General features: G+C 35.1%; 2 protein-coding genes across 3 annotated transcripts; one reads left to right on the top strand and one right to left on the bottom strand.

Annotated features, from left to right (window-relative positions):
* Positions 1 to 1,735: 1,735 nt before the first annotated feature.
* Positions 1,736 to 5,331, bottom strand: LOC148596806 (uncharacterized). Of its 2 annotated transcripts, XM_088564151.1 has the most exons (4): positions 5,242 to 5,314; positions 3,901 to 3,967; positions 3,081 to 3,135; positions 1,736 to 2,243 (listed from the first exon to the last, which is right to left on the bottom strand). In XM_088564151.1, exons 3-4 carry the CDS (start codon positions 3,098 to 3,100, stop codon positions 1,808 to 1,810), a joined length of 456 nt encoding a protein of 151 aa, XP_088420277.1. In that variant the 5' UTR covers positions 3,101 to 3,135; positions 3,901 to 3,967; positions 5,242 to 5,314; the 3' UTR covers positions 1,736 to 1,807. The 2 variants fall into 2 exon arrangements, with proteins under 2 accessions (XP_088420277.1, XP_088420276.1); XM_088564150.1 differs by lacking the exon at positions 3,901 to 3,967 and having other exon boundaries at positions 5,242 to 5,331.
* A 5,110-nt stretch (positions 5,332 to 10,441) lies between these two features.
* LOC148596805 (uncharacterized) lies at positions 10,442 to 19,703 on the top strand. Its single transcript, XM_088563342.1, has 4 exons — positions 10,442 to 10,885; positions 15,951 to 16,030; positions 16,299 to 16,329; positions 17,354 to 19,703. Exons 1-4 carry the CDS (start codon positions 10,786 to 10,788, stop codon positions 17,926 to 17,928), a joined length of 786 nt encoding a protein of 261 aa, XP_088419468.1. The 5' UTR covers positions 10,442 to 10,785; the 3' UTR covers positions 17,929 to 19,703.
* Positions 19,704 to 21,732: the final 2,029 nt, after the last annotated feature.

Raw genomic sequence — 21,732 nt, 5'->3', positions numbered from 1 at the left:
TTTGTTTTGTTTTCCATGTATTATACATGTACATGTACCACCAGAAGAAAATTGCGCTCATACATGTATATAATTAATGGTATGTCTCAGTCCGCCCGTGTTGTCGTCTGTATACACATGTATGCCATTGGTTTTTGTGCGACAAGTTTGCTGGTCTGTATGAAGCGTTGCATTAAGGGTTCTAAACCACAGAAGGAAGGAGGTTATTGGTTTAAGAAGGGGATATATTACCAAAGAGGCCAAAATAAGCATACTTTTCGGCATAGAATTTAACTATACAATTCTAATAAAAGTATATTCGATATTTTTCCACAGTGCTTTATATTGTACCATAACTGTGACAGTGCAATTAGTTTTGGGGGTCTATGTGTTCAATAAAAACTTAAATTTAAAAAATCAAATTTTATTAATTATAATAACATTTGATTTTTTAAAGTCAGATTTTTATATGACATATGCATGAACCGTTTACGAGTGAGGGACCAAAAAAAGGGACAGGAAACGAGCATTTTTCTGAAGTCCGGTCAATAAGGTGATTTAGTATTCGATTTCTTTTGATTTTCTGGAACAGGGGTAAGGAAAATTATTGACCAAACTATACGACAAACGCAATGACTTTTCATTCCGTATTGTCAACTTGTCAACTTTCCTTTCATGTGTGTCTCCTGCATATGGAGTTTTAAAAAAATCATATCACATCTTCTACGTTATGCCAAAGCTTGCGGTAACTACGCAGACTTGTTGTGTCGTGTTAGATTTCTTAAAATTAGGCTACTGGAACAGAGTTACGTTGCTACAAGATTAAAGTCATCACTACAGAAGTTTTATGGTCATCATGAACTCGTGGATCGTTACGGTGTATCCATCTGCAGCATGAAAACTGATTTGTTCAACGGGTCAGTTTTCCTTTCCTCGTTTGTCTACCCCGGACTTGACTTTTTATGAGTAACTCGGCGGGTGTTTCTAGAAAAGCAGAGGACGCTTACCCTACCGGTGCACCTGGTCCATGCTTCCAGTTTTTAGTGGAGTCCGAGTTGCTCATTTACTTTTGTTACTTTGTATGTATGATTTTAGTTACTTTATATTCTTTGTTGTGTATGTCTGTTTTCCATGTCTGGTCTTTGTCCCTGGATTGCATTCTTTTGATTATCGCTATAACCTAGGTTCCCTTGATTACTCTTTTTAAAATTATACCACAAGGTGCCACATACCAACACAGGAAGGCTTGGATTGATTTATAGGGTTGTAACTTTAACCAATCAGGAATAAGGGACAAGAAACAAACAGTGGTTTGATATCTTGTATCGGACTGCGCACAGTGAAGCATTTCTATTTTTAGGCGGATATTTTAGTTTACAGGTATTTTATATAGCACTGAAAATTACTAGTTCCCCCTTTCGGAATTTCTGCAAGGTCGTAATTTCCTATATACTTCTCGATTCAGAAAAGAAACCGTATTCTAAGAAAAGTCTAAAAAAACATTGCTGCCTAAAAATTTAAAACCAGCTCACATGTTTTATAAAAGATACTTTTTTACAGACGTCACATCTCCCTTTCAAATCTTTCCGAAAAAATGCTAACAACCTGAATTCTCGTTAATGAAAGTACAATTTGTGTGATTGTTGTTGAGTCTACATTTAGAAACTTGTTTTCTAAGAGCACAGATTTTTATAGAGAAATTGCTACAATAAAAAATTAAAGATGGGAGTCCAGGGTGTAGAAGAAGACGCATACATGTAGACACTTGGAATTTTAATACTGAACTGTACAATCTTATTTTATGGATCTGATAAATTACGAAATCTCTTTAATGTCCCATTCCAGCTGTGTAGTAGGGTGGAGGAGTCGAGACGGGGTTTAAGTCTATAAGTCGTGCTTGTTCTCCTATTGGTGCAGTCGGTTGGGGCTGGGCCTGCTGAAAATGGGGCCTTGTAAATTGCGGTACGTACTGCAGGGGTTGCGATGAATTTGGAAGTGGCATCCTTGGGTGTTTTGTTGCATCATACTCTTGTAAAATTCTGAAATATTCTCCATCCGGGCTCTGAAGAACAACTAAACCCGGTTCAAGTTCATGTGCGTAGCACGGCACCAACGGTACTTGTTGCTGTTGCGGAGAGACTTCCGCTCCAGGTTTGTCCTCATCACATTTGCAGCATTTCCAAATATAGATAATGACGACTATGACCATGATCATGCCAATGAAAACAACGATCATGTTTTGACTGCTATAGTCTTCACGCCATCTGAAGAAAAAATAGTTTATGTACATTGTAAGTAGTACTCCAGGTAAGAATCATGCAAAATGTGATTCGTGGTTGGGAAGCCTGTATATTTTTATTTTTGATATTGTTTAAAATGATATAATTAGCAGAAATTAACATGTAGCTTTTCATATAGCCCGCGTTCTTATAGGAGATAAAATCATATAGAATGTACTATAGAATTCAACATTAAGGGAGATAACTCTCTAAATGACACTAAAATACAATAGAAGCTATTGGATTTTCAATGTGGATTATCTCCTTAGAGCAGACAGATTGGAATGCATAATCATACATTTCATCATAAAGACACAAAAAAAAAAATAACAACTTTAAAATAACAAAAATAGGAATGTTCAGGATTTTTTTAGGTGTATCACATATTACAGAATTTACATGATTCTTACAAATGATGCCACTCGAATTAAGCTTGTTTTAGTATTTTTACAGAGTCTATTAATTCTTTTTCAATCGTTATTGTCTTAAGAAAATAAGTTTATGTCTTGCATATCCAAAAATTTACTATAGCTATGGGGAAAACAGAATGACGCACGACGCAGTCATGGCGAAAAATGTTCAATGTATGACTGAAGGGAATGCCAAATAAAAAGAAATATTCGGTCCGGAAGAAATTTTCACACTTTTTTGTTGAAAATACAAGAAAAATGTCGTAATATGCCATTCGGTCAGACAGATTAAGAATCTGTTACTCGAAATTTAGGGACGAAGGAGGCAAAACACGTATTCTCATTAAGTAGGAAGAATTTCCACAAAATTACTTGATTGGCAGTTAAAATGATGATCAATGTATTGACTTACGAGTCCAAGTAGTAATTCATGGCGTACTGTCTTCTTTGATCACCACTGTTACAACCTGGTAAAGGAAAACAAGTACTGTCTTTAAAAAAAATAGCCGACGCAGTAAAATTTTGTTCTTTTTACTTAAATTTTTCTGCTACATTTCATTCAAGAAAATAATACATGGCGCACAATATCAATTTTCGATACAGTTTTTTTCGAACGCCACTAAATTATCAGTGTTTTGCCAATCGGGAAACCGAATTGCGATCAGGTGACTTGCGTTTCCACAGAAGAGCGTCTTTTAGGTCAAAGGGTAAAAAGCAAAACTATACCGACTGCGTCGGTAAAAAAACAATGTATGCATGCGGAAAAATGTGAGTAAAGTGAAAGTATCAGCTTTTATAAGAGTCAAGCAAGGATAAAACAGTAATACAGACACACATCAGGGTAGATCCGGAAAATTATATGTAATTTAAAAGGGAGGATCCAGGCTATCATTTGCCCAAGTTACCTAAATTTTGCGCATATTTTTTACTTTGATATTGTATCCTATACAGTTTTCATGCAGACAGAAAGTTTTGTCAGCTAAAAATTACTATTAATACAAAAAAAAATAAGTTAAGGATGCAGGGGCGGATCCAGGATCTGAGTTTGGGCGGGGGGGGGGGGCGTTAATTGAATTAATGCCATGGAAAGCAAGGCAAAAAATATTATGGGATGAAACTTGTGAAAAATTTTTTTCTTACCGATTAGGGGGGGGGCGTTAATTGAATTAATGCCATGGAAAGTAAGGCAAAAAATATTATGGGATGAAACTTGTGAAAATTTTTTTTCTTACCGATTAGGGGGGGGGGCGTACACCCGGTACGCTAGTCCTTCGATCCGCGCCTGGGATGTTCGCTGCTCTATAGTAGATAAACAAAGATTTCAAAGGGTTGTGATTTTTAAAAAGATTTTTACGCTAGAACAATATTAATAAGAAAAAATAGATAAGTTAGTGTGCTCGTTTTCAAGATATAAGCAATTTAAGTTTTGCGGTTTTATCTATTAAAAACACAGAAGAAGTAACAAGGATTTAATGATAAAAAAATAAAAAAAATAAGAAAAAACTATCAAAAGAGCATTTTTTGGTGCGTTTAATGAAATTATGAAAATAAAAGTCGGTGTCAATGGGCAAAAAACAAATTAATGCCAGGAAATCGATAAAGCCTGAGAAGTCCGAAAATCTGACAAAAATGGCTGAACAGGAACAGGGACAATCCATAACGGTCCAGATTTGTCATACTTGAATTTGATCTTTCTTGTAAAATGTGTTTTATTTTCTACCCAACACTTTTACTGTGTATTACATGAGTAAATAACTCTATTAATTAAATTGCGAAGCTTTCTTACAGTGCAAACTGCCAAAATGTTCTTCCCCACTGAGATATTTATACAATATTGATGAAGTCATGCTACATGTACATGACTTGTACTCTGTGTCGTAGCGTACTAGTATGTGAAACTGCATGATGTGTGTACGTTTTTTTTTCGGGAGAGGGGGTGTAGTGAATAAATTAAGATGGGGATATACATAAAAAAGTTTTTTTTTACTTTCCGATACTGGTACATTGTGTATTTCATTCTCAATATATATATAGCACATACAATGGTGGTTTTCAAGGGATAAAGTTGATCTTCCATAATGGTAAATTAAACCTTCTTTGTATTTGGTTCTACAGCGCATGTAACGGTAACTTTCATGGTACACAGTTGATCTAATATAGACACTTCATTCAAATGACAATTATCTGTAATTATACTAACTTTATACGTATGGAATATGATAGAAAGTTAACTACCTGAAGAGGTGATTGTCATTTGATGAAGGGTCTATATTAGATCAACCGTTACATGCGCTGTAGAACCATTTCATACAAAATTTTAAAAGTTACATGTATGTTGGCAAATACAAACAAGGTTTAATTTACGATTTTGTATACATTGACATCAATTCAGAGTGACTCATACCCAATAAGTCTATTTTTCGCTGGGATTACAAGCAGTTCATTCATTTACATTGACATACATTTCAAGGTTATTAAAAGTAGAATTTTTGAGAAATAGGCTAGGCTGTGTAAAATTAGGACACATGACATCAAAAGACATAATTTCAAAGAATATAAGAAATGAAACTTACATTACTCAGATGATAATCTGTTCTGCCATCAAAATCTCGTGATATGAAATGAACACCTGTTGCACTAAAAACGTCAATGATATATGAATATTACAGCCATTTATGGATTTTGCTAGATTCACAATAATCTATTAGTTTAGTTGATTTTTGGTCATTGGGTACCAGTGGTGGGTTTATGGGAAATTGTCGGGGTTTGGGCCCTATGCTAGTTAATTGCGGTACTTATGTTTTGGCAAAATGACCAAATGCTAGCTTGGCTTGTACAGAACCCCCCTATTTTACTAAGAGGGCTACGACCACAGTCATGAACTTAATAGGTGACTGGTTATTACTACCTCAGAATGGAGACAATAACCCTATCGCACCTGGTCGATATTCGCAATTTTGGCTTTTCATATATCATAATTAATAAATATGCTAGCAAGTTCATCCATGTGCTTTGTTTTCTCTATAATGAACTTCATTGTCGATTGGCTTTCAAGCTTTTGGATGCTTAAGAAACGATCTGTAATTGGAATATTTCTTCAAAAACAGAAGAAAAAGAAAAATTCAGTCTCTCCTTATAATTTTATTCTAGGTTCAAAATCTCACGATGGAATTGACGTCACCGTTACAATACAAAATGAAATGTCAGACTACATCATTTTGTCCAATCAGAAAACGTGTTACTTCTGAATTTGAATTATATTTTTTTTATATTAAAAACTGAAGGTATGCAAATATGAAAACTTTGTGAACAGCATGTATTGGCCCGATTTAAGCATGGAAAGCAAGTTCATTTAACATAATTTGCAAATATCTAAAAAAAAATATCGAAACCTCTATAATGGAGGAATTAGGACACGTCGAATTCCGAGAAGGTGGCCTTATCGTGAAAACAGGAAATAAAGACGATATAGCCGAACAGAACGAAATAATATATTTCATAAATAAATTTAAGATAAAGAAAACAAGATGTTACACAAAATACTAAAGCACTAGCACATAAAATCCGGGAGTGACAGAGGTTCCCAAGAAGGTTAAGCATGTCCTGCTCCGCCAGCGGCACCAGTCACATTACAAGTGAGTGTAATGTCGATCTTGTATGGCGCCAAACTTCATAAAATTAGGTAGATTTCGGAGTGCAAATTCGTAGAAACTAAGGTACAATTAGGGTCGGGTCAGTGTTGTCCTTGTACCAATAATATCATGCCTAATTACATGAAAAGGGTGGGAATCATTTCTTTTTCTTCCGAAGTGCTATCTTTTGACATTTTATGGACTTGTTTACTTATTAAACGGTAATATACTCCTCCCTTCAGCAAAAAGATCGTATCAGACAACTTAACTGCAACGAATAAATGTAAATTAATTATTATGTATAGTTTTATTTTTATCAGATTTATCACGTGATCTACGTAAAACACGGCTGCTTCGGTTAAAGTGCAACAATAGATATGCTGTAGCAACATTTTCCATCTGTGTCAAGGCAAAAAATGAATGCACTGTACTGACAGGGAAATGGCCGGTTTTCAGCGAAGATTTGACATTCTGATCAAAGGTGCAAGAAAGTTTTTTTTTACCGATACTAATTGTATTTTCTCACGAACTCAATGCACTGTGCTGCTGTAAAAAAAAAAAGCAGAATACGATATCTGATGACAAAGTAGCCCCTTGAAAGAAATGCAAAATGGCGTGGTTAAAGGGACTGCTATTTGAATTTCTATCAAACTTGAATATGTATCAACGGCTTGGCTAACAGTGCCATTTCATAGAAAGAAAATCGAATAAAACAGAAGGTACGAAAATAATAAAAAGGAGAAAATAAATTTGAAAAATCTCGCTCCCTTAGTATTAATTTACCATGTAAAAATTCAATACGCTTTATGGCGGCGGCTTCTCGTCTTCGAGGAGACCACAGTCCACGACATTTTTCATTTGGCATTAGAGTACTAGACATACTTAGCTAGCTCTGTCGTTACATCTTGTAACGAAATGACCTCAATAAACAATCGGAACTACTCGGCCATTTCCACTTTGAATTCATGCTTTAGAATTATACGGGTGGTTACATGTCATGTACAAAACGGCTGAAGTATTTAGAATGGATGATATATTGTAACATTTTTTATTATAAATGCTAATTATTATTAGGAGTTAGATGCTGATAACCCCTATAAATGGTGTGAATACATAACTGACAGGGCCGGATCTAGACACTTTGAAAAAGGGGGAGCCAGCCGAGGTTCCTCAGAAAAGGAGGAGGTGCTAGGACATTATTTGCCATATTTTGTCAATTTTACACATGAAAATGACAAATTGTCAAATTAAAAGGGGGTGCAAATCCCCTACACCCCCTCATGTTCCGTCACTGACTGATCAAGTTTATTTCAACAAACTAATAAATCTATGTGGGTATAGGTGAGCTTCTCCGTTTAAACATGTACATGTATATGGTCCTCAATGTATGCTAAGGGCGGGGTACTAGATTTAGCAGCTGTTCAACTCTATCTGAAACTACTAGTATATAAAGCGACCCCTTCCGAGATCGCCAGCTTACAGCTACTTCAACCTAAGGCGTCCCGGTCAATCCACGACTGGTATAGAGCACTCAGTTCAGCTTGATTGAGCTTATTATAATCCAGTGAATCATGCCATACTGATTCATGATAAGGGATATTACTAATTATTGTACCTTTATGTAAACTATATGTACAAAATTATGCACTTTTATATTTTCGAAAATTTTGTTAAGAAAAGTAAATTAACATTTTTTTTTTATCATAACCGCGATTTTCATAGATTTAATCAAAGGTATTCTTAATTTAAGTAAACAGTCTCTTTGAAAATACCCGGGCTTGTTTTAATCAAGCAGTGCTATCTTAATAGATTTGATCAACGATGTAATTAAAAGTAAAGTGCCCTTTTGTATGAACCCTGTGTACTGTCATGACTTGTGTACTATAATAATTGCAAACCCCGGAAAAGTACACATTTGTGATAAGCGATTACGAACTTCTTAGTTTTTTGTTTTTTGTTTTTGTTTTGGTATGGCATACTGGTGGAATGGACTTTTAAGTAGTACTCCAATTAAGAATCATGCAATATGTGATTCATGGTTGGAAAGACTGCATATTTTTTTATTATTATTTTTGATATTTTGTTTAAAGTAGTAAACAGGAATTATCGTGTGGCTTTACCCCTGTTCATAGGAAGTATGTGCAATAAAGATCAAAATTATGGTAGATAACAGTAAATGACACTGAAGTTTTGATGTGAATTATTGAATGAATATACATTTCATCTTAAAGACAAATAAAACTACTTAATAAACAAAATAATCAAAGACCGAAGTGGTCAAGGTCGTTAATCGTCAAATATTCTCTGTCTTACCCTACCGGTGCACCTGGTCCATGCTCCTAGTTTTTAGTGGAGTCCGAGTTGCTCATTTGCTTTTGTTACTTTGTATGTATGATTTTAGTTACTTTATGTTCTTTGTTGTGTATGTCGGTTTTCCATGTCTGGCCTTTGTCCCTTGATTACATTCTTTTGATTACCGCTATGACCTTGGTTCCCTTGATTACTCTATAACTGAATTTGGATTACTCTCAACATCCGAAATGGCACGAAAGCGATATTCTCTAAAATCGGGTGACTTCCGCTAGAATTTTGGTTCCCTTGATATGATTACTCTTTCGTAACCGTGAGGACCCGAATGTTTTTAATCAAAACAACTGGTTACCAGAAACCAGATTAAACAACTGTCAATGGCTATATACATGTGTCAGGGCCTGGTAATGTATATGACCTATATATATAGTCAATTGTAACGAGCCCCTGTGTTTGAAACTAGTAGGTAATATTATATTAATTCGATGTTAAACGATCATTTCATCTTTTAATGTAAACTTCCCGTTCTCATACAAGCAAAAACCGCACATAGACATGTGTATATTTTTTAATGAGTTACATTTTAGCGATCTTTAGGTCGATTCTGATATTGACCATGGAACCAGATTTAGGAACCAGATAAACAACTGGCAATGAATATTTATAGATATGGGGCCCTACTAATGTATATGACCTATATTGTCTTGTAACGAGTCCCTGGGCCTGAATCGGGGAACTGGGTAATGTTCAATGCTAACCGATCATTTCATGTACACTTCCCCTTCCTCATTCAAGCAAGACACAAGTAGAAATATGTATGATATTTCAGAGGTACATTTTTATCGCGTATGAAGGTAGAGCTATGATGCTGTGGCGGTAAACACTGCACAGATCTGTAGCCTAACGTGGAGTAGTAATATATTATTATGCAAATCATATGCGAATATTAAGAACATTTTGTTACAGAAGTTACGAGTACAAGAAGTCGCTAATAATATTAGCGACTTAAAAATGTGTAGCCTTTTTGGAGTGTATCACATATTACAGATTTTGCATGATTCTTAAAAATACTGATAATTAAATATAAACCCCCTATCGAAGAAACAGAGAATTTAGAAAATAGCGGTATAACGAAACCTGACTGGGGATGGCACATTTTTATATTTTCTAAAAAAAAAAATAATATATATAATTTGGTAAATTGGAAGTGTTTAAAGATGACAAAAATGTTTTCTCTTCTTTAATGTATAATGCAGGTTGATAAACAACAAAACAGCAATAGTGAATCCAGTGGATGTTTATAGGTTTTATACCCATCTTTATATTTGAAACTTTCGTTTGCTTTGGCAAAACAAAGTGGGCAATATGTGCTTAGTAAGTCTAGCCCCCTCTCCCATTTGCAAAGAAAATTCTGGGACTGCCCCTGCTTTTAACAATACAGCATACAAGCATTTACACAAATATTTTCAATGAATTCCATGTCTTACTTTAGAAATTTTTGTGGTGAAGTCAATATCCTTTTATCTCAATCATTATCAAACACGGAATCAACGAACCTGAAATAAAGGAGCGCGCAAGTCATCCTATAAAAATAACATGTTGACGTACATTTATAGTCTGTTTAGCTTCCTCGGTCTTGTTTACGATTTTTTCCAGTCGATTTCGTCAAAATTAATATGCTACCGGGTAATCTTTTACGATGTTAAACCACAGAGATAGCGCTGAGCCTCGGGCGATAATCCACTAATCTCTCTATATAGTTGTGGTGACCTCAATGTTAAACCATATAACCGATAACAACATTACTGCAAACGAACGTTTATAAGTTTTCTTTTATAATTGTGTGTGTTATTGCTTTATTTCATTGCAAGACTTTGTGCAGAGAGATAATAAAAACGTATGCAAGGATAGAATCTTTTCATTAAGTTTTAGAAACAACACAACTTTACGTGAAATCTGAAATAGCATCAGAATAAACATTTTCAGACGTTGCCAGAAGGGTTATTTTCAAGCGAGAAACAATTGTTTTACTATTTCAATAGTTCGTGCCATTCAAAGAAGTGCTTTGTACAGACGCAAAAATAACTTTGATTACAAGTACCGCATAAGGGGTAGTAAAGGAGCACGTAATAATACAGCAGATTATTGCTTGGCGTAATATTTAAGACGGAAAAGATGAATATAGCTTACATTAAGTTGGGTCTTTTTTGCTGTCTAGTATGTTTCATCGAGGCCCTGCCAATTGCCAGAACAGAGAAAGAGAGTCTCCAGAGAAGTAAGTTATTCTAAAATCTTGTAATAGGTACATTGTATGTATAGTCGGGGAGGTCGAAAGGGTGTTGGTAGGTAGAATGCTTGTCAGTTGTCTTTCTGTTATCATTATGACAATGTTTTATGTGGTATCTTGCGATTTTGTTTGCCAGGGCGAATAAATACGTGCGGTATAAAAAAGGGGGGTGTAAAGAGGAATTTGAGGTTAACATTTTATTTGCTGACTTATACCGAAATTCAATTTAAAATAAAATTGTCTAAATGGGGGTTTTAACACCTGGACATCTCTGGTTCCATCACGGTTTGCTATAATCGACATTGTTTAGTGCTATACATATTTTTTTCTTACGGCCCTTGCATTTTCTTAAAAGGGTCCCAAAATAGCCTCCAAACAGCCCGTTTAGAATACACTGACATTGTGGGCAGCAGAACTGTAAGTGGATCTTTCGTTACCTTATCTAAGGGACATTTGACCACTATTGATATACGAATCAAATTTAAAGAAAAAAATCTATCTAAAAACGTATTAGACAGTTTTTTTTAAATTTCTTTTTTTTCTCTCTTAAAGAGGTGTATTTATAATGTATGCCGGATTATGCTTGAATACAATGTACGACATATACATGTATGTACGTGAAATCTGCCAAATGATGCCACAATAACGTACGATGGAAAGAGCCATCATATTTCTTGAACTTGAAGCTCTCAAAATTCATGAAAAGGTCTCAGATTCGAATATAATGAATTTAACTTACGTAGGCACCACGCAACTATTGCCACATTCTTTAAAATATTAGTTACACATTCATAAAACCACATCTATGATAGATCAACACATTAATGTGGTAAAACTCGTTCCTTTAAGGTTTTTTTTTTGTGATAGTCTGTAGTATTAAACTATTGGTATATGAATGGGGAAGACACCTGAAGGCAGGGTTGTCGTTGCGGGCACAAGGTTTACTTAATAATATATAATAGAGAGATGGTTTCTCCGTCGTTTACTGAAGACTCAGGGGCGACCTTGAGCTTACATTTTTATATCCCGGCGGGGTTATTGTCTTTGACATATTTACCACATCCATTCTGGTTATACATGTACACTGAGTGTAGTCTGGGCGGATCCAAATTTCGGGGTGGGGTGGGGTGGGTGCGTAAATAATCATGATCAATTGCCGAACGAAGGTAGCCTGAACATTTTTATATGCATGGGGGTAATTTTTTAACGTCTCAAATAGTCATCGTATTCCATTTTGAGGGGCGAATGTCAACTCGCTCTTGTGAATCTACCACTTTTTGATCAAGAATAGGATTTGCATTTTAGCAGCAAATTAATTTTGTAAATAATTTTAAGCACCCGTCCTTAACGGCAAAAAATTACATCCACTTAAAAAATGTCTTGCTTTTCCTTACGACCTGTGAAATTCTTCAACTTAAAATCTTGGGTCCGCTTCTGATATTTTTACGTAAAAGAAGGTTTTGATCGTTCAAAACGTTTGAAAGTTTGATAATATTTTCATACTGTACAATATAGTAATACATGTACGTTTGGTTATGCGCATGCATGTACATGATGTAGATGCAAGTCAAGTTCAGGCATGAATATATAACTACATGTACATGTGGACACTTGTACTGAAAGTCAGAACGAATTTGTTGTGTTATATACTAAATTTGCGACAATTTGGCCGAATACAGATGTTGACAAAGTTAATACTGCGTAAACAATTTACAGTCAGTACTGTAATAGGTAGACATGTGTAAGTATGTGGCGTCAAAACATCCCGGGAGAAAATACATGAATTTGATTGGAAACCAATTTTAATATTTTCAACCTGAAGGCATATTAAGTTGTGAATGTGATGGATTAGTGTCGATCCAAGAAATTCCGGAGATATTTATTTTAAAAAAAATCACCAGCCATCACAGTTTAGCGACAGACGTTCCCTTCTTTTTCTTTCCCTAAAACGTAGAAGAAAGCGACGTGCACTCCACGTGCAGTCCCTCTAATTCATTTTCTGTATATATTTTTTCTTTCGGACAAACATATATCATCCACGGTTAAGTATTAATGCCACATTGTACCAGTGACAGATTCAAAGAGAAGAGGCCAGGGGTCGCAACTTCCGCCCTTTTGTTGGAAAAAAACTTGTTAATTTCGTGTATAATGTGGACAAAAATGAGCAAATATTAGCTTCGACCTCGCTTTCAAAAATTTCTAAATCCGTTTTTAGCTGTAATTTTGCACTCAATGTTTTCCCTGGTTCTATTATATATATAATTACCATATGGAAAGGATATGTCTCCAAAATATATTCCTACATGCATACATTCTCGGACTCGATGGGTTTTGGGTGTTGGGATCCCTCCTTCCTCATTTTGTTTGATTTTTATTTACGTTTTGTGCAAATTTGGGAAAAATAGCAAACTCTAGTCGGTTTTGCGTAACTGTATACTAAGACAATAGTTTTGGGAAAAGAAATACGTGGTTCCATTATTCACTTCCGGTGTGTGCAGGGTACATTTTCCCCGCTGATACTTGTTATTTATTTATTTTAATGAGTTGATTCCAGAGAGAGATAACATCGGTTAAGTTTATTGCATAGGCGATTCTTAAGACAAAAAATGACCTTGTAAACCATACCGATCATCAAGATCAAACTACATGTATCTTAAATTAAATAATTTACCGATCAACAACTAAGATACATGTATTAACAAACAACTATCTTAGATCTAAACAACGGGTCTTGCTATACCGTAGGGCGCATTTGAAGTTAGGGTCAACTCCGTGGATGAATCGTGAATCAAATGTACAATATGAAGTACAAATGTAGGACTCCTGGTAATATAATCCAAGGCCATTTGTACTCCGTCACTCTGTCAAAGAAGCAGATGAACGTCAGTAATTTTCACATAGATATCGCGTTTTCCTTAATTTCTAGGTAATGAAATGTCAGTCCATGAAAGAATCAGGCGGTGGGTGAAACATGGTATAAAAAAAAGATCATTTTAATAGAGTAATTTGACTATATGCACAGTCTGAATCAAGGAAAACAGACAAGATTTTTCATATCATGCTGGACCATTGAGTTACAATTTCATTGAAGTGCACTGAAAATGAACAATTTAAGGGAAGACAACTCTGTCAAAAACCCCATTTTTTCTAAGATTCTATTGAAAAATTTGTGTGCAAAGCCAGTGATTCAGAGATCAAATAATGGTCTTTCCAAATAGAGAAAGTATCCTTGAATGATATTTTTATTGTCATATCGGTGGGGTTTTGACATGCATGTTTCTGATTTTCCCCCATTTTGCCTGATTCTTACAAACACTTACACTTTAAGATACACTATCTATTGTTTTTTTTTTATCAATGGCCGATTACTCCATATCTGTTGAAATTGAAAATTATCTCAGCAAATATATCTTTTTTAGTTTAAAGTTCCAATTGTGCTGATATTGTTCAAAAAGAAACAATTTTGTTGTTCACGATCCTCGTTCACGATTTATTAAGCTGTAATACTTCACAACCGTTATCGAACTATTCACGATCGTTTATATCGCTTACAACATTGAAAAGAATAAAAAGGTATACATGACAGGGGTTCGATTTTGAAAAGTGGGTCCAGAGGGGTTCAAAATTAATACATGTATTTGTTTATTTTTTCTTGAATTCTGTGCGAAATTAAAAAGATTTTCCAATTAATGAAAGTAGGGATGGTGACCCCCCCCCCCTACCGTACCCGCCACTGCAGGGAAAGGGCAACAAAAATGATACATGTATAATAATCCGTGATGAAATATTTGATGCTAGGAAAAAAAACATATTTTTTGCCATTGGATGTTCATGATGGAGACCGGAAACTGAGTAAGATTGTAACAAAAGATAAACGAATGTAAACATAACATGTAATACTATCAAAGTTGTTTTATCCCCAAGCAAACAGTTACAGCTTTCATTCATGTACAGTAGGCAGTGTATACGCTCGAGTGGGAAGCAAGTTACGATGTATCCGCAAGTAAACTAATATATTTAAGTTGACAGCTTAAAAATGTTGATTTTTAAGTTTTACCATCGATATTATATTGGATTGCAGGGCCAGATCCAGACACTTTGAAATGGAGGAGATTCCATCCGGGATTCCTCAGAAAAGGGGGTGCTAGGTCATTATTTGTCATTTTCTGTCAATTTAAAACGTGAAAATTACACAAATTTTACAATAAAAGGGGGTGCCAACCCCTGTAATCCACCTCTGGATCCGCCACTGGATTCAATAATGTTTATTTACCTTTAATTCAGTAAGTTACTTCAGGAGGTAAACCTAGGGTAAGGGACACAACTCTCACAAATCATTGGAACGTTTGAATTTACTATTTCAAATCAATCTCATGTAAGCATAACTTTGATTGATTTCATTCTGTTTCGAAGAAACGCTTGAAAGGCTTTGTTGAAATTGAATATAACACAAACATATCATTAACTTTTCAAGAGTCCCTTACCCTAAGTCTACATCCTTAAGTTTGTTTAAGGTAGCATATTCAGTTGAGGACATTTGTTTTTGACATGTCAGCCTTATTGATAATTGATATCAAAACATATAATAAATATAGGAATTTGTTTGTATGGATTAAATGACTCTATATCCCAGCTGGGTGTTACCCAGAAAATTATGTACAACAAGGGACTCAATCCAGAAAATTTAATAAACATTGGATTCTGACGATAATTTGCTCAAAATATTATAATTTATGGCAACCGCCAGTATCACATTCCCCCTTGCATCCACAGGGGCTGATTTAGACATATGAAAAGGAGGGGTGCCAGCCGAGGTTCCTCAGAAAAAGGAGGGTGATAGGACATTATTTACTATTTTTTTGTCAATTTCACATAATTAAGAAAATGATAAATTTCTCAATAAAAAGGAGGGGACTACCCTCCTGCAGACCCCCAGCCCCACAATTTGATCTACCACTGCACCCACTTCTGTCCGAGACACCATTGTGGCACAGCAACTGTATAATAGGTACATGTATGTTGTATATACAACAGCGTGTCTGTTTACTTCCAGGCTCTCCAATGAATGATAATGCGATGTACTATCGACTGTTTGCACAAATGTTGTCAACGGGATCGCTCAGAAACTGGATCGTAAGTGTAACAACTTATACCACATATCTACATCTGAACAAAGTATACATGCTTACATAATCACATATTTGATATACATAGGCGCATACAAATATAGTACTCAAACAAACAAAATTAAATTTTATAAGTATTCAAGAGGCGGTGACCACAAACGCAAGTAATGTATGTATTATGGGCACATTTTAGATATCTGGTAAATTTTCCTAGAATGATATTTATTTCTTTTCCATATGCTGCTTTTTAATCTCAAATGTCCATTTAATTTCAGAACCAATACATAGTGAGACTCAGCAGTTATGGTGAGTGTCTATAGAATATTGTCATTTTGTTCACCATCTTAAAGGGACTGTCTCGGTGGTGGTCTCGAGGTAGTGTGCCAGCCTCAAATGCAGAAGTTTGTGGTTCGATCCCAAATCGAGTCACATCGAAAACTTTTATGTTCGTAGTATGGCACGATACGTTGCACAGCACGCAGAGTGACGACATATAAGTAGCGACATTTAAGACTTCATGTTAATTACTTGGTACACATTTTTGACTAGGGTTATTGGATTTGCAATCTTATTCACAGACATAATAACCACTTTATGATACAAATTTTCCTGTATTGACCAAACCTGTCACTGAAGCGGGCGATAAAAAATTCTGGGCCACACGAAATTCTTGTCCCATCGACACGAAACAATAAATGGTCTGTGCCTTACTCCACTAAATTACATTTAAAGCTTTGGAATATTAAAAATATGTAAATACTGGTAGCATGCAATGTAAGTCTATAGACAGGAGCCATTACAGAAAGTATAATAGCTAAATTCGGGAAATATGGAGACATTAAAGAGAGTGTAACAGATAACTGTGGGAACTTCCCTTAAGCTGGTGAAATATTTCAGCTAGGTAGTTAACTGAACCACCAGAAAGGAGATTTAAACTTTGTATCATTTCCCTGATTTCATAGGTACATGTATTTTGATATAAGTTCGATAGCTAAAAATTTAAATACCTTTGTCAATACCGACTATATTTTCTGAAGTGAACTATATTATTCGCTGTAAAATAAAAATGTATAACAAGATAGTTCTGTTGTCGTTCAGTTTAAGTACATGTAATCTGGTTAAAGGGATCCCGAAATGAAAAAAAAAAACAAAAAACAAAAAAACACCAAGTAGTGCAGAAGTATCCAAGCAGCAACTTGTTCTTAAACCGAGTTGCATTCTATCTTGAACAAAATAGATGAAGAGAAGCTAATGATTTTCAAGTTTAAGATTTTTAAAAGACTTATGTAACTTTTTTTATTACTTACTAGTATTCATGTGTCGTTTTTAGATCAATTTTCGAACAACAAACCGAGGACAGAGATACCAAAATTAACAATCGAAGGAGACTATAACCCCGTTGTTAAAACAACTTCATCTGCTTCACTTTCTGGTACAGGGGTTAAAACGACCAGAAAACTGAAAGAGAGAGTGACACTTCCAATCGTTCGATTGACTGGATCTGACACGCAAGACATCGTTGAAAGCTCAACGGAAGGATTGACAGTAATAAGAGACTATCCGCAAACAGGTCCCGCAACGTTGCTTCCAGCATATAGACAGAAGAGATTCGTATTGCCCTTAATGAAAATCGATTCCGAGAAAAAGTACAATAACCCAGGAGACGAACCGAAAACTGATACTCTAACCGACGGTAAAGGCGATCAGGGTGAACTTATCATGGTAAGAGACCAAGATAACTCGAAGGGAACAAAATCAGTGAAAGTTACACAACCGACCGAGAGCACAGACCCAGGGCCTACGTACAACACAGGAAGCAACCAGGGAACCAGTGGCGGACTTAACTTTAAAATTGTGAGATGTGGTACTAGAAACCTGCAATGGTGTTTTGAATTTGTCGCTTAGACTGATAAACGAACTATAACTAGTAATGGACACAATATTAAGTCGTACAGACGGTGTTGATACAACTAGACGAATCCGAGTTAGAGAAAGTCAGTCAATTCTAAGTACGTGAAGAAGTTAAGACGTTCAATAAAGACATTGATTTTGCTCCTTGTGCGCATGTACCTTCTGTATACAAGTCTTGTACCATGGCGCTGTTCCTGAAATGCATCAACTAAACAATGCAGTAGGGTTATTCTGTCTCATTGTAAATATTAATATTTATAACTAAATTAGAGTTCCTCAAATGGCTCCCTGTAATGGAATGCATAAGGAGTTGTTTTTGTTTTTGTTTTGCCATATCATTAGTCCATTTCACTTTTCATCATTGTTTTTGTGTTGCCATACCATTTCTCCATTCCACTGTCCATTCAATATTTGAACATATTTACATTTATTATTGCTTTAAATTAAAATAAATCGACAAATTGTGTCTTTTCCAAATGTAATTATATTTCTTTTTTATATAAATTTTTATAACATCAGTTTTTTTTTTCAAAAGGTGCGAATAACAGCTTTGTATTTTGGATTTACCGTAATAGAAATTAAGGCCCATTCTTACCTAGATACTTTAAGGCTCAAAATAACCTTGAAGGTCATATGCATGTAAATGAGGGAAATCTGCGCTTTTGTTGGTCTTTGTGTTCTATATAATGGTCGTAGTCAATATAAATATTAGATTATCTCCCCATATTTTTTTATGCTTAAATAGCTACCATTAAAACTTGAAAGAAACGACATATAAGATCATTTAATCAAAGTAGGTTATGGTAATGTGATTTTTAGTGAGGAAAGTTGAACTGGAGTACTTTTATTTATCGAAAGCAGATCAATGGTAATTTGGTCATAGACGTACGTAATAATGAATGCCGTGCGGAGCGAGTACTGAAATTTTGGGATGCATGTATTTGTAAGCTAGTCTCGCTGTGCCTCGCCAAGAATGGTCCTTGTATCGGAATCGTGTTTGTTTGTGTCATTTGTAATTTTTCAAATTCGTATTTTATATATTAACAGAATATTTTCTTTCAAGAGTCTCAGAACATTGGAATCAACGGGGTTAAAAACTGTGCTTTTATATTTACTTATATTTGTCAATAAATATTATAGTGACAATTTAAGTCAAGGAAAAAACACTAAAACAGCCAATATAGAGTGTAGAAACAAATGAAGTCTTGACTTGGCCTTACTACCAATTTCAGAATAAGTCACACAGTTTCGTATTTTTTTTCTATTTACTCATAATTGCCATAAATTATAAGACAAAATGCATTTGTTTTCGGCTCCCCTACATTATCATACAAACCAATTTATAAAAACACATTAACTTTTAAGTAGCAGTTCATATAAAGTACAGACACTTCTCATATTAAAGTGATTCATAGGGAAGAAAAAAAACCCACCGAACAAATGATGTTTTTTTTTCAATCTGCATATGCTATATTTTTAGGTAACAGTTGTCCTTTTTATATTGAGATCTTTACTTATGAGAAAATTATACGTTTATCTCCCACTAAAATCAACCAAATCGAACAAAATCAAGAACGATAACTCTTGCGAAGTGCTAACTTCATATATGGTCGATATGAATTTTATCTCAGAAGCGCAACACCCAAATAAAACTACGACTGCTTATGTAGTCCGTAACTGAGTTTGGATAAGAAAGAAAAGTGAATTCGGTGGGTTTTTGACATGCATGAATCACTTGTCTGATTTAAAAAAAAACAAAAAAACTGCTACTTAAGGAGGCAGACCTAGGGTAAGGGACACAACCCTTACAGATCTTTTGAACGTTTGTATTCAGCATTTTACATCAATGTCATGTAAGCATCAAAGTAACTTGAATTGATTTCATTCTGTGTCAAATGAAAGCTTGATACGCTTTGGTGAAATTGAATACGATACAAACATATCACTGACTTCATGAGTTATGCCCCTTAACCTAGGTTTACCTCCTAAAATACAAAATGTATTTGTATTTCTTTCGATTTAATTCTCTTCTACAGTTATCAGCAGTAATGTATAGTGATTATAATGGGCTATGAGAATTTCCCCATAAACTCAAATCTTATTCCTGCCTACATACCTATCCATGTCTTTAGGAACATTAAACACTCATTATTATGACATTATTTTGCTTGGGCTTAAAGAGTCCAATCACTCTTTCAGCAGACATCTAACCATATTCGGATTTCTCCATTTGTACATGTAAATGCATAATTTGTATATGAATTTATATCCAATTTCTAATTTTATACTCAATATAGTTTTCATTTTTTTCCCAACTGTTTTCTAGTATACACATGTTCTATTTATTACATTTGATTGTTTGTCATATGCGTAAAATAGTAATAAAAATGCTCATAAAAATTATCTTTAAAGCTGATTTCTTCATTCATACTTTGAATTGCCGCAGGAGCAGAAGATTTAAAAGATAGCGTACTAAAAGATGTCTTTTATGATGAATTTGTGACTCCCACATTAGCAGTCAAACGGGGTTACAGTCCGACCTTTATCGTTGGCTTTTGTGTTCACGTCTTGGTGAGTGTTTTAGCCCCTACTTTTAAGAGTTTGTTCCCATTCCAATCAGAACTACTCAGCCTTTCTGGCTACATCAGAAACTTTCTGGATTAGTGTAGCGGAAATGACTGAGAAGTGTTGATTGGTTGCTATTATTCTGACTGAATTCTGATCGACTGGTAGACCATATTATCATGTGCATTGCAGTGGCGGATCCAGGTGGGGGTGAAGGGGGTTGGCACCCCCCTCTACTGGAAAATTTGTCATTTTCATGTACGTGAAAATTGACAAAAAAATGGAAAATAATGTCCTAGCACCCCTCTTTTTCTGAAGAACCTCGGCTGGCACCCCTCCTTTTCAAAGTATCTGGATCCGCCCCTGCATTGTTCGAAGAAATGCTAATTTAGGTGCATTTGGATTAATTCCTGTTTGATTTTATTTATTTTTCTTATTATCTTTGGGTTATCATATGTTTTCGAATCTCCTGCACCCCTTCTGATGATACCTGTTTACTCGACCCGTTTGCTTTGACCCATTCCAGTGTTAGGATTGCTGACGATGCTTCAAATGACTTTTCCTATTTTCATTTTATAGTCTGATTACGTTTTCGATTTATATTTTATTGCGCGACCTATCTTGGTGCAATTGGAACTTTTCAGCCAATCTCATTGATTCCGAGTATTGTCGGGATTGGCCGGAGATGTACCGACTGATCGTGCTTCCCAAAATATCAATTCAAAACGCGTGTTTGATCCTGATGTCTCAATTTTTTAACGTTTTGGTGAGTACTTTGACCTGTGTTCCCATCTGTTCTTCAATTTTATTTTAAAGGTTGCCTTGAGACTGTTAAATGGTTTAACGTAATCTACATGTAACACAATAAGACATACTCTTTGTTCCATACAGTCACTGATCTAAACATCGAACAACAATCCAATAGTGTACCTTCTGTCAAGATTACCTTTTCAGAATATAAATCCTCGGGATTTAAATTTCGATCATATACTTTCACAATCATGAAAGCTTAAATCCGATTTGTTGATGTAAACTTTATGTCATCTTAACAGAACGTAGAATGGATTCTACACGCAGTGGAACAGTTGAATGGAACAATTACAGTATGTCTTATTTTGAGAGGTTCTGGTCGACAATACATGCAAGGACAGGTTTTACATATTGTATAAAATACGCCAGTCGTCCTTACTTTGACAATCTCTTTTGCGTCACTCCTGGCACAGATCAGGCAAG

Source organism: Perna viridis, chromosome 15 (assembly GCF_037379345.1).
Source record: "Perna viridis isolate PV_CMFRI_1.1 ecotype Kerala chromosome 15, ASM3737934v1, whole genome shotgun sequence".
NCBI lineage: Eukaryota > Metazoa > Mollusca > Bivalvia > Mytilida > Mytilidae > Perna > Perna viridis.
Note: the sequence above shows the minus strand (reverse complement) of the source record. Positions and strands in the feature narration are given on the sequence as shown.